General features: G+C 42.3%; 1 protein-coding gene across 1 annotated transcript; it reads left to right on the top strand.

The window, feature by feature from the left end:
• The first annotated feature begins 431 nt into the window (after nucleotides 1-431).
• Nucleotides 432-11,832, top strand: Cthrc1 (collagen triple helix repeat containing 1). Its single transcript, XM_042673079.1, has 4 exons — nucleotides 432-707; nucleotides 5,167-5,388; nucleotides 6,019-6,235; nucleotides 11,028-11,832. The coding sequence occupies exons 1-4, from the start codon at nucleotides 552-554 to the stop codon at nucleotides 11,168-11,170; spliced, it is 738 nt and encodes a 245-aa protein (XP_042529013.1). The 5' UTR covers nucleotides 432-551; the 3' UTR covers nucleotides 11,171-11,832.
• Nucleotides 11,833-12,292: the final 460 nt, after the last annotated feature.

Below are 12,292 nucleotides of genomic sequence, written 5' to 3'. Positions count from 1 at the left end.
TCCGGTGAAAACCCACCCAGGTGTAGGATTAAGCACCGAGCTAGGCGCAGGAAGGAGGCTTACACCATAATTTTAGTTACTCGGGAAGCTGAGAAGTGAGGATCCGGTTCAAAGCCAGCCCAGGTCAACACGCAGGCCTGTGCTATCATCACGCCTCACCTCGAAGGCTCCAACTGGGTCTTCAGATGGCAACCACCCCGCCAGACTGCGGCTGCGCTCTCCTCCGGCCGCTCCCCCACCTCCCCACTTCCCCACCCCTTCCCCCCCCCTCCGCACCCCGCCCGGAGGGTCCCGGAGGGCGGAGCTGCGACGGCTGGAGGGCGGGCCGGGCTCGGGTCCCTCCCGCCGCGGGCTCAGGGGTGGGGGCTCCGGCCTATTACGCGATGGAAACCCCGGGTCTCCAGGGGGCGCGCGTGAAAGGCGCATTGATGCAGCCCGCGGCGGCCTCGGAGCGCGGCGCGGCCAGACACTGACCGCTCCAGCGTCCAGGCTCGCTCCTCCGGGCGGTCTCCTCCGCGGCCTCGGCCTCCGGTCCCCCACTTCCCAGAGCCATGCGCCCCCCGGGCCGCGCCGCCTCCCCACGGCGGCTGCTGCTCGGCCCTCTCCTCTTGCTACTGGTGCTGCAGCTGCCCGCGCCGTCGAGCGCCTCCGAGACGCCCAAAGCGAAGCAGAAGGCGCCGATCCGGCAGAGGGAGGTGGTGGACCTGGTGAGTCTGGGGGTGCCTGCTTGGGATCGGGGGGCCGGGGGCGCGTGCCCGGCCCTGGGCGGCCGTCGAGCTGCTGCTGGTGACTGTGTTGGTGCCCGCGCGCGGTGGGCCGTGTGTTCGGCGGCTCACGTGCGTCTCCGTGCCGGGCTTTGTCTCAGTCTATGAGGAGCCCAGCGTGGAGAGGAGCTAGGACGAGGACAGTAGAAACGAGGGGCGGGGTAGGTTAAAATGCGGACCGAGGAGGCACCCTGAGCCTGCCGATCCCTTGGACCACGACCAGGGCCGTGCAACGTGTCCTTGGTTGGAGCTGGTGGCCACGTCTGCCCGAAGGAGCGAAAACTCCCACAAAGCGTCCGTCCAGCTCTTTGTAACTTGAAGCCTGTGAGTCACGTTGGGCCATCTTCCTGGGCTGCAATTTACCTCCCTTGATGACCGCCCTTAGGGCCGAGAATGCTTCCAAGGGTTTTAGTCTGGAAGGCGCACTGAAGGGACCAACTGTCCAAGGTCCAGTTTCGTTGGTTCTGTGTGGACCAGATGCGCAAGCAAGTCTTCGCACCGTGGCTGCCAGGTTAAAAGCATCGCAGTGAAGCTGCAGGAGACACAGTCTCCAAGTGAGCAAACAAAGTCACTTTCCTAGTGCTTTCCGAAGGGCTAATCTTGTGTGTGTGTGTGTGTGTGTGTGTGTGTGTGTGTGTGTGTGTGTGTGTGTGTTGTTTGCATTAAACTCTTTGCCTCTAAAAGTCAACAACCCCATGCAGGGCAGAGAGGTTCTCTGTCCCGAAGGAAGAGGAGGCCTTTCACAGATACTGTAGTCCTTGGCACATTATGAGCTTCAATTTGCAAGCCAACTTCATATGGTTGACAGGCATTGCAGTGTATAAGACAGGGAGCATTTATTGATCAAAAAAAAACTGTCAAATTTGTGAAACTGCCATTCTAAACTAATAAGCCAAGCTCCCTGGCAGCTAGTTTTAAGCTGGATTCAAAAATACTGGGCAGGGGGCGGGGGAACCCTGCATTTCACACAGTACTTTTTGGTGCAATGGTATATACTTTTGTTCCATAAAATCAGACTGTGTATTCAGGGCCACCGTTCTATTTTAGGTGTTTAAATTGTTAAAACTGTACCAAATGAGTATGGCTCGTGTGCAGTTTGCATTTTATGAGCATGTATTAAGAGACACAAAATATCCCTTCTCCTAGTAAAACTAGCAATTTTCCCCTCCTCTATGGATTACAGTACCTGTGGTTTCCCACAACTCCAGCCCAACGTGGAAAAGTTTACTGTGCAGCCAGGCTCAGGTGCATCCTGTAGATTGGATGTGGTTTTGGTGATAGGAAAAAAAAAAAAAACCAAACAAACCCTACACAGTCATTAAGAAAAGGTTCACAGATTCTGTAAAGCAACTTCTTTGTATAGACCTTTCAAAGCCTTCCTTTCAAGCGTTCACCAAATTCTGCCCCCTGGTGGTCAGTAAAAGAAGCTCGGGAGGGGGGAGTCTAAGCTTCCACTCATAACTTCATTTTGCAGACATTTATTGATGATTGTTAAACGTGTTGGGCTAGTGGATGAAGGCATATAGTAATTCCAGAGCCAAGTCTAATAAAGTTCTGTGGTCTCCAGAATACAGTTTTTAGCTGAAAAGGTGAATGTAAATTTTAACCATGACACTATTGACATTTTGGGCCAGATATTTTTTTGTTGTGGGGCCTGTCCTGTGCATTGTAGGCTGTACAACAGCTTCCCAAGTCTCTACCCACTTGATTGCCACTGGTGGCAATGTCTCCACCCAGTTGTGGTCAGACTAAATGTCTCCAGACATTGCCAAGTATCCTCTAAAGGACAACATTGTCTCAGTTGGCAACCACTGATAATATAGGAAAATAAAACTTAGCCTATGTAACATCTTGATCTGAGGAGAACATAGTGTAAAAAAATAATCAAATAATGACAAAAGATGTGTTATTCTTTCTTCTCACTTTAAACATATGAAATTGTTAAAAAATCTAAAATATACCAAACCGAACTGTTTGTACTTTGGCATATTCTCCAATACTTCTGTAATTTTACGGTATTTTTATTACTGCTTCTCTGGTGATAGGTAAATAATAGCACTTTCTTACAATAAGGAAAATGACATTGTCTAAGTCATAAAAATTCCTTGACCAAAACAGAGATTGAGCTGGTATCATGAGAAGCAAATTGTACCTAGCCTCCTTCCTAAACAGTTATTTCTAGGGTTTATAATCTGATTATGTCCAATCCCAGATAGTAATTTTATTTATTTTTTTGCCAATCCTGGGGCTTGAACTCAGGGCCTACTATCCCTGAGCTTCTATTGCTCAAGGCTACTATTTGAGCCACAGTGCCACTTTTTTTTTTTTTCGGAGTAGTTTATTGGATATGAGTCTTGTAGACTTTGCTTCCTGGGCTGGCGTCAAGCCATGATTCTCACATCTCAGCCCTCAGAGTAGCTAGGATTATGGACATGAGCCATTGACACCTGACTCCAGATAGTAAAACTAAAAGATAAACTTTCAAGGCTGAAGGCATGGGCAAGTGGTAGACAGCCATCCTTAGTCAAGAAAGCTAAGCAAGCGCAAAGCCCTAGTTCAAGCTATGGCAATGGGGAGAGGGAGATAAAGTAGGAAGTTATTTTATTTTATTTGTACCAGTCCTGGAGCTTGGACTCAGGGCCTGTCCCTGAATCAGGCACTGTCCCTGAGGTTTTGTGCTCAAATTAGCACTCTACAGCTTGGGTCTCAGCTCCATTTCTGGCTTTTTTGGTGCTTAGTTGGGGATAAGAGATTCGTTATCTTTCTTGTCCAGGCTGGCTTTGAACCATGACCATGTTGGTCGTGGGGCTTGAAATCTGGGCCTGGGTGCTGTCCCTCAGCTCTTCAGCTCAAGGCAAGCACTCTACCACTTGAGCCACAGTGCCACTTCCCATTTTCTGGTGGTTAGTTTGAGGTAAAAGGCTTAGACTTTTCCTTCCCAGACTGACTTCAAACCATGATCCTCAGATCTCAGCCTCCTGAGTAACTAGGATTACAGGCATGAGCAACTGGTGCCCGGATGGAAATTATTTTAATATGTAAGGAATCTTAGTTTTTGTTCTTGCTAGTATTAGACTATACACACAGGGGAGATGTTAATGTAAAAGTTTTAAGTGGATTCTGTTGGGATTTTGAAGGTCTAATTAATTACACTATTGTTTCCACATGAACTAATTCATGGGCACAGAAATTGAAATGGAGCTCAAAATATCACCTTTGTAAACTGTTGGTATAGTTTTATGCTTTATGCATGTAGTGTGGATGAGGACCTGGGTTCAATTCCCAGTACTGGAGAAAGTAAGTGTGTGTGTGTGTGTGTGTGTGTGTGTGTGTGTGTGTGTGTGTGTGTGTGTGTGTGTGTGTGTACAGATAAAACCTTGGCTGGTTGGCTTCTGTGTGCTGGCCCATGGATTTGCTAGTGTAATCTTCTTCAAATCTGGACACTCTGGGTAAAGTCCATTCTGGGAAATGATTACATTTGTGCAGAGTCATTGTCTCATGCTAGTCTTGGGGTTACTTCTCAACCCAGTGAAGCCGGGAAGTACAAATAGGACTGTAATTTAGACTGTGCCTAGACATGATAACAGACCACATCTCAAAATAACCAACAAGAAAAGGGCTAGTGGAGTGGCTAGTGGAGGTAGAGCACCTGCTTAGCAAATGTGAGGCCCTGAGTTCAAATCCCAGTACCTCAGAAATAAATAAATGAAATAAAAATGAAAGGAGATGGTGTGCCTTAAGCGGCGAAGCCCTTCCCTATCATGCTCTGGATTCAGTCTCAGAATGAAAATTAAAACTAAATAAAAGAAAGATTAAGGCTGGGAAGGTGGCTCAGTGGTAGAGTGCTTGCCTCGCATGCAACCCAGGCCCCGGGTTCTATTCCTCAGCACCACCTAAGCAGAAAAAGCCAGAAGTGGTGCTGTGACTCAAGTAGTTGAGCGCTAACCTTGAGCTAAAGAGCTGAGAGACAGCGCGCCCAGGCCCAGAGTTCGGGTCCCACGACCTACAATAAATAAATAAGTAAATAAATAAATAAACAAACCTGTTGAATTAGTTTTTTCAAAAAGGGTAGAAGAAAATAAAACAATAGTAAATTACATGGAATGCAATTTGGAAAACGTCTCTTTTAAAATTATACATGCTTACAATAAGCAGCAAAAAGGAGCAGATGAATGAACACTTTTCTCCTAATCCTTGATTTGTACAAGTTGAAGTTTGTACAATAAAAACATGAATGAAATCACGATGTTTTAAAAATAACTTCTAAATTATTTCTCTAGAATATGTAGAACAGAAGTGTAGCTTGAAGATGCTCTTCACCAAAGGACACAAAATAAATGCATGTTGAGTCTTCAAATGCTCAGTAACCTGTGTTGTTTTTCTCCTTCCCTTTGCACTATAGTATAATGGCATGTGTTTACAAGGGCCAGCCGGGGTACCAGGTCGTGATGGGAGCCCTGGGGCCAATGGCATTCCTGGAACCCCTGGGATCCCAGGTCGGGATGGATTCAAAGGAGAAAAGGGAGAATGCCTAAGGGAAACCTTTGAGGAATCCTGGACCCCAAACTACAAGCAATGTTCATGGAGTTCTCTGAATTATGGCATAGATCTTGGAAAAATTGCAGTAAGTAAATTGAAATGTCTTCATATTTATTTTTTAATTTTTTAAATTTAATAATTTTTTATTGTGAAAATACTGTACAGAGGGGTTACAATTACATGGGCAAGATGATGAGTACATTTCTTATCAAGCATTGCAGCCTCCTCCTTTGTTTCCCCTTCCCATCCCTTCCCAGCCTCTCCCCGCCCCTCACCCAATCCTCCCCGCCCCCCCCCCCCAAAGTTGTAAAGTTCATTTTTGACATAACGACTTGTACTTCTCATTGTTGCAATGGGTCCACCTGTATCCCTATTTAAACGACTTGTTTAAACGACTTGTAAAATGTCTTCCTATTTAAATGTTAACTTTTAGGCAAGGTTTTACTGTTTTCATTCTTTTAAACCAAGATTTCAGGAATGAAGCTGTAGATAACATGACTTTTAACTAGAAAAAGGTTGATAACTTAGGGTTCATTTCATAAAAGCCGAAGTCTCTTTCCTTTCTTTCAGGAAATCTTTCTTCCTCTGTGAAAATTAAGTTTTTTAAGTATGTTGGGTAAAAGGGTAATTAAGTATAATTCACAATATACTTTCAAATTCTTTATTTTAAATTGAAATGAAAATGCTAAATTAACCAATGTTTCTCTTTTGGTAGGAGTGCACCTTCACAAAGATGCGTTCCAACAGTGCTCTCCGAGTTTTGTTCAGTGGCTCACTTCGGCTAAAGTGCAGAAATGCATGCTGTCAGCGTTGGTATTTCACATTCAATGGAGCGGAATGCTCAGGGCCTCTTCCCATTGAAGCCATAATTTATTTAGACCAAGGGAGCCCTGAACTGAATTCAACAATTAATATTCATCGTACTTCTTCTGGTATGTGAAATAGTGACATTGAGGACTACCTCATCTGGCTAAGATGAGCTTTTAGTGTCGCTGCCTTGTGGGTCACTAGTCTGCTATCAAAGGACCTCTAGTAAGTTTGCAGTGCACAATTCTCTGCCCTATGCTGCACTTATAAATTACTTAGGAATCTGTTTGAAAGGATTGGGATGTCTTGACTCCATCTCTGGTCAACTGACTTAGAAGCTTTAGGGATAAGACCGCTGCATCTATATTTGTGTGTGTGTGTGTGTGTGTGTGTGAGAGAGAGAGAGAGGGAAGAGAGAGGGAGCGTGTGGGCGTGCAGGAGTGCCCCAGACACTGTCTCTGAGTTTTGGTGCTCCTCTAGAACTCTACCATTGAGCCACAGCTCCATTTCCTGCTTTTTTGCTGGTTAAATGGAGATGAGTCTCACAGACTTTCCTGCCCTGGCAGGCTTTAAACGATTATCCTCACATCTCAGCCTCCTGAATAGCTAAGATCACAGGTATGACCGTCTGGTACCCAGCATGCATCTGTATTTTTAAAGTCCCTCCACCTTCCCATCCACAGGGATTGTAGTGTGTCTCAGAGTTGAAAAGCAATGATGAGCTAAATGAAATTGTAAAGCAACTGTTAATACCAGAGATCATTAGTTCTGATTCTTGGCTTCACAATGAGCTCATCTGAGGAACTTGAAAACAAAACAAACAGAAGAAAAAACAAAACAACCTATGTTTGGGTGCCATTCTGCCAGGAAGCCTGATTTAATGAGTTTAGGCAATGAAACTTTCAAAATAGTTCCCAGTCATTGTTCAGTCAAGGTCAGGAACCACTAGCATAGACTGAAGAGGAAATAGAGTCGTTTCTCTGACTGTCCTTTAGTTTCTGTTATTACTGCTGCAGCATATTGTTTGTTGGTTTGAGGTGCTGAGGATCAAACCCAGAACCTTGCATCCTACTAAATAAGCACTCTACTCTATCTGAGCTATATCCCCAGCCCTCTGCCTGTCTTTTAAAAGGATGGATACTCTCTGTTGAATTTATTTAAGAATGTCCATATTATTTCTGCCTTCTTTTTTTCCCACTTAGTATAAGAGAAAAGGCAATTTAGTTGAAAAACTACAATTGTTTTAAGCAGTTGGGGAAAAATAGCTTATTTGTCCTATTTTATGGTTCATTAAAGTTTTAAAAACACTAAAAAAAAAAACCCAGAGAATTTAAAAAATAAAACCCAGCTGGGTGCCTGCAGCTCACACATGTAAGGTTAGCTATACAGGAGACTAAGAATGGGAAGATTGTGGTTCCAGTCTTAAGAGACTCCATCTCAACAGAAGAAGTTAGATATGGTGACATACACTGTCATCCTAGATATGACCAGTAGCTTAGGATCCAGGGCATTGTGGTTCAGGTGCATGCTTGGGCAGGAAACAAGACTCTACCTCAGAAATAAACAGCACAAAAATAGTTGAGTGTGTTGTTGGTTCAACAATAGAGCACCGGTCTAGCAAACATGAGATCAAATTCAAACTCTAGTACTGCCAATAAACAAACCAACCCACCTATTAATCTCATCACCCAGAGTTAGATACCACTGATGACCATTTTGATATTGTGAGGCTTTGTGGGTGGCACACTATGACAACATAAACACAAATGATAAAAACTATACATATTGCTGGCTTCATTTCTCTGGTTTCTTGTAAATATTTCTCAGTAATCTTGTGTTTTTTAATGGCTGAGAGGAAGAGATCTTTCACTGCTAATCAGAAGAAATATTTCAGCATTCTTTAGGGACCCAAGTAAAACGCAGAACTGCCAAACAACCTTATTCCTAAGAAATCAAAGGCAATGCTTCCACATTAAAAAAAAACAAACACTCCTTATCATCAAATCATAGTGCAGATATTAAAATGTCCAGACTGGAGCATGGTGGTTCATGCCTGTAATCTCAGCTATAAGGGCACTAGAAGTAGGAGGATCACAGTGTGAGGCTAGCTGTGGGACAAAAACATGAGACCCCCATCTGAAAAATAAATTGGGCAAAAACAGGCTGCAGTGTGGTTCATGTGGTAGAACACTAAATAAAAAAAAATACAGTATCTTACCCAAGACAGGAGAGTAGAAATGAGGACTTTCTTGCTTCCTTTCCCTCTTTTAAACTAGATTAAAAGCAAAACAATTAACTCCCCAGCCCTTAGAGAGAAAGTAGTGGTTTCCACTTGAAAAAGTCTCTAAAATAAGGGAAGTCTGTGGGAAGGGCATGAATCTCAAAGGTAGAATGCTTGTCTAGATGTGTAAGACTCTGAGTTTGATCCCCAGCGCCACAGAAAAAAAAATCCAGATATAATATATAAAATTAGATTAGGAAGTGATAGGTTTATTGATAGTGTTAATAGAAGCAATTAAGCTTTTATGATATTATCTTTAAGATGTGTTAATAACTTGCTATAATGAACCCCTAACCCCAGGAACCATGCATGACCTTTACATGCATATACTTTATAAGTTTTTTTTTTGTCTTTCTTTTTTGGTACTGGGGATTGAACCCAGGACGTTGCACTTGCTAGGCAAGCGCTTTGCCACTGAGCTACATCCCAGCCCACTTTATAAGTTTTTTTAACAAAGCATTTTCTAAGCATAGTATGGAAATGCATTTGATATGATTCACTGGATGAAATGTCACAAATATTCTCTAATAACATTTCTGTAGTAAAGTGAGTTAAAGGTTACTTTTGGAACAAAATCACTTCCTTTTGTGTCCTGACACTCTTTCTTGAAGGAAAGGAATAGTTACCATATTAGAGGGTGGCTTAAACCTGGGATAGACATGAAGGGTTAATGAACCTTGAAAGCAGTATGTTTCCTGGCAGGCTAAGAGAAAAGCAAGTTGATAACTAATCTTACATGTTTTATGTGCTTAACAAACTGCCATAGTACATTATCACAGTCAAAATTTTGTTTATTTGTTCAACAAATGTTATTTGGTTTGTTAAGGTTCAAGAAGTGGCACATCTGAATCTCCCTGGATGGGGCCAAAAACCTTGATTCTCCTAAGCTTGTCTATCTATGTCCAGGCCTTAACGGTCAAGGCCCTGGGAAAACATGAGCACTGCTGGCATTTTCAGCTGACATCGTAGTGAGCAGACTAGATTAAACAGTCATGGGTCCAATGCTCATTTCTCCCAGCTTTGGCAGAGGGCTGATCTAGTGCCAGTCCCTGGATGCTGACATAACTGCCCTAGATTTTACTGATGCCATAGCTAATAAACGCAAATTGCTTTAGACTTGTACCCCAGGCTCGCTGGAACTCAACCGAATAGGAAACCTAACCAGTCTCATATTACTTCTATGCTTGTTTTCTTTTTCTTTTTTTTGGTACTGAGACTTGAACTTAGGGCCTGGGCACTGTCCCTGAGCCTCTTCGTGCTTAAGGCTAGTGCTCTACCACTTGAGCCACAGCACCACTTCTGGCTTTTTCTGAGTAGTTTATTGGAGAAAAGAGTCTTATAGACTTTCCTGCCTGGGCTGGCTTCAAATTGTGATCCTCAGATCTCAGCCTCTTGAGTAGCTAGGATTACAGGCTGAGCCATTGGCGCCCAGCTGTGCCAGGTTCTTTAAGACTGCTGATCTATAGTTTTTTTCTTCCTTCACACAAACATTAAAAGTAACTTTCTTGGGGTTGGAGTTGTTTCTTAGTTGGTAGAGTGTTAGCCAGTGAGCAAAAGTGTCAGGAATTGAGTTTGAGTTCCAGTCTTAGACCTAAAAAAAGAAAAAAATAATTTGTCTTTTTGCCTGCTTAATGGCAACCGGTAGGGTTTTTTCTTTTCTTTTTTATAGATGTGAGGAAAGATCTTTGGTAAGATGGAATGCAAGTTGTTTGTTAGCACGTGAAAGTTCAGAGGATATATTAAAAGCTGCATTAACTATACAGCATCACAATTGAAGGTTTCTTGATTTTTTTTTTAATTTACTACTTTGTAAAATGAGTTTTTCAGATTGAGGGGCTGATAATACTAGAATTTCTCTTAATATTACAAAAGTCCATTTATCTTCTGGAATAGTGTCAGGTGTACAGGTAAGTTTTAGGAAGGGCTGTCTTAAAAAAAAAAAGATGTTCACATCTTTTCTTTCAGCATCTTCCAAATTTTAAATCTTGGATTTAAAAACTGTAGATTTCTTTTAATCAAATAAGTTACTTTTTGGTTTAGGCTCACTCTATAATCAAATTCTGGTCTTACATTTGATACTTGGAAGAAAAAATACCAGTTAAGTTTTTATCTTAGACATATATAATATATATATATATATATGTGTGTGTGTGTGTGTGTGCGTATAATATACATATATATGTATATTATACACACAATATATATGTATATTATACACGCGCGCGCGCACACACACACACACACACACACATATATCACAAAACCCTTATCAGGCATTAGAAATTTTAATTTGCAGCCGGGCGCTGGTGGCTCACACGTATAATCCTAGCTACTCAGGAGGCTGAGATCTGAGGATCGCAGTTCAAAGCCAGCCCGGGCAGCAAAATCTGTGACTCTTATCTCTAATAAACCACTGAAAAACCGAAGTGGCGCTGAGGCTCAAGTGGTAGAGCACTAGCTTTGAGCTGAAGAGCTTGGGGACAGTGCCCAGGCCCAGAGTTCAAGCCATATGACCAAAAAAATTTTTTTTTAATTTGCTTTACATTAAGCAGAATTATAATACAGCTTTCTTAAGTAATTGCAAAGGGAATGGTTTGGCTCACTTGATGAAAATGACTGTTGTCTCTGTTTTGCAGTGGAAGGACTCTGTGAAGGGATTGGTGCTGGATTGGTGGATGTTGCTATCTGGGTTGGCACTTGTTCAGATTATCCAAAAGGAGATGCTTCTACTGGGTGGAATTCAGTGTCTCGCATCATTATTGAAGAACTACCAAAATGAATCCTTTCTCATTCCCTACCTCTTTTTTAATTTTACATTGTCAAATGGTTCATTTAAATGACATTTAAAAATCACTTTATGTATACATCTGAATGAAAAGCCGTACATGTTTACAGACCAAAGTGTGCTTTTACACCGTTGTAACATTAGTATTTTTTTTTTTCTGGTCCTGGGGATTGAACTCTGGGCTTGGGCAGTGTTCCTGAGCTCCTTTTTGCTCAAGGCTAGTGCCACAGTGCCACTTTCAGCTCTGTGATTCACTGGAGACAGTATCACAGATTTTCCTGCCTGTGTTGGCTTTGAACCATGGTCTTCAGAGCTCAGCCTCCTGAGTAGATAGAATTACAGCTATGAGCCACCAGCACCTGGCATAGTATTATGTATTTTTACTTCAAGTAAAAATACTATGCATACTTTTTTTTTCATATTCTCAATGTGGTCTTTAGATTTTCTTAGTATAGCATTTGAAAAAACATAAGTTACTAGTCTTTGTATAAGTCTTCATGTAAATGTTTAGAATTGTTTTATATCCTGTCAAATAAAGTTATTTCAAACAACTTTACCATCTTGAAACTAGCTGCCACAAAGACTGGAGTTTCTAGTACTTTTTACCTAAAAGGTTAACCATAAATGTAATTTGTATTTAACAATTTGTATGGGGTTTTAATACATATATAGTATGGGTTTGTATCAAGGGTATTGTGTTATTTTTATTTAAAATTTTATTTTTAGTTAAAAAGAGTAAAAAGATATGGATTCGGGTCTCAAATTGCTTACCATTTAGGTCAGATATACACATGAAATCAAAGTGTTGAAGTGTAGAACAAAGTAAGAACAATCACTTCTGGTCAGGATAATCAGAAAGGCAGGATTTGCTCATCTCAGGGCTTGAACTCAGGGCCTGGGCACTGTCCCTGAGCCTCTCTGTACTCAAGGCTAGTGCTCTACTACTTGAGTTACAGCACCACTTCCAGCCTTTTCCAAGTAGTTCACTGGAGATAAAACTTTCCTGCCTGGGCTAGCTTTAAACTTTGATCCTCAGATTTCAGCCCTTTGAGTAGCTAGGATGACAGGTGGAAGCCACTGGAACCCAGCAGATAGGTATTTAAGACTGATGAATGA

This window comes from Dipodomys spectabilis, unplaced genomic scaffold (assembly GCF_019054845.1).
Source record: "Dipodomys spectabilis isolate Male_0828 unplaced genomic scaffold, ASM1905484v1 ptg000783l, whole genome shotgun sequence".
NCBI lineage: Eukaryota > Metazoa > Chordata > Mammalia > Rodentia > Heteromyidae > Dipodomys > Dipodomys spectabilis.
This window is presented reverse-complemented; position numbering and strand designations above follow the sequence as displayed.

Bases quoted from the DNA above. Each gene is read 5' to 3' on its own strand.
- Cthrc1 (XM_042673079.1), top strand. From the start codon at position 552: ATGCGCCCCCCGGGCCGCGCCGCCTCCCCACGGCGGCTGCTGCTCGGC. The intron at 708-5,166 runs GTGAGTCTGGGG...TTTGCACTATAG, and splicing joins AGAGGGAGGTGGTGGACCTG to TATAATGGCATGTGTTTACA. The intron at 6,236-11,027 runs GTATGTGAAATA...TCTGTTTTGCAG, and splicing joins TATTCATCGTACTTCTTCTG to TGGAAGGACTCTGTGAAGGG.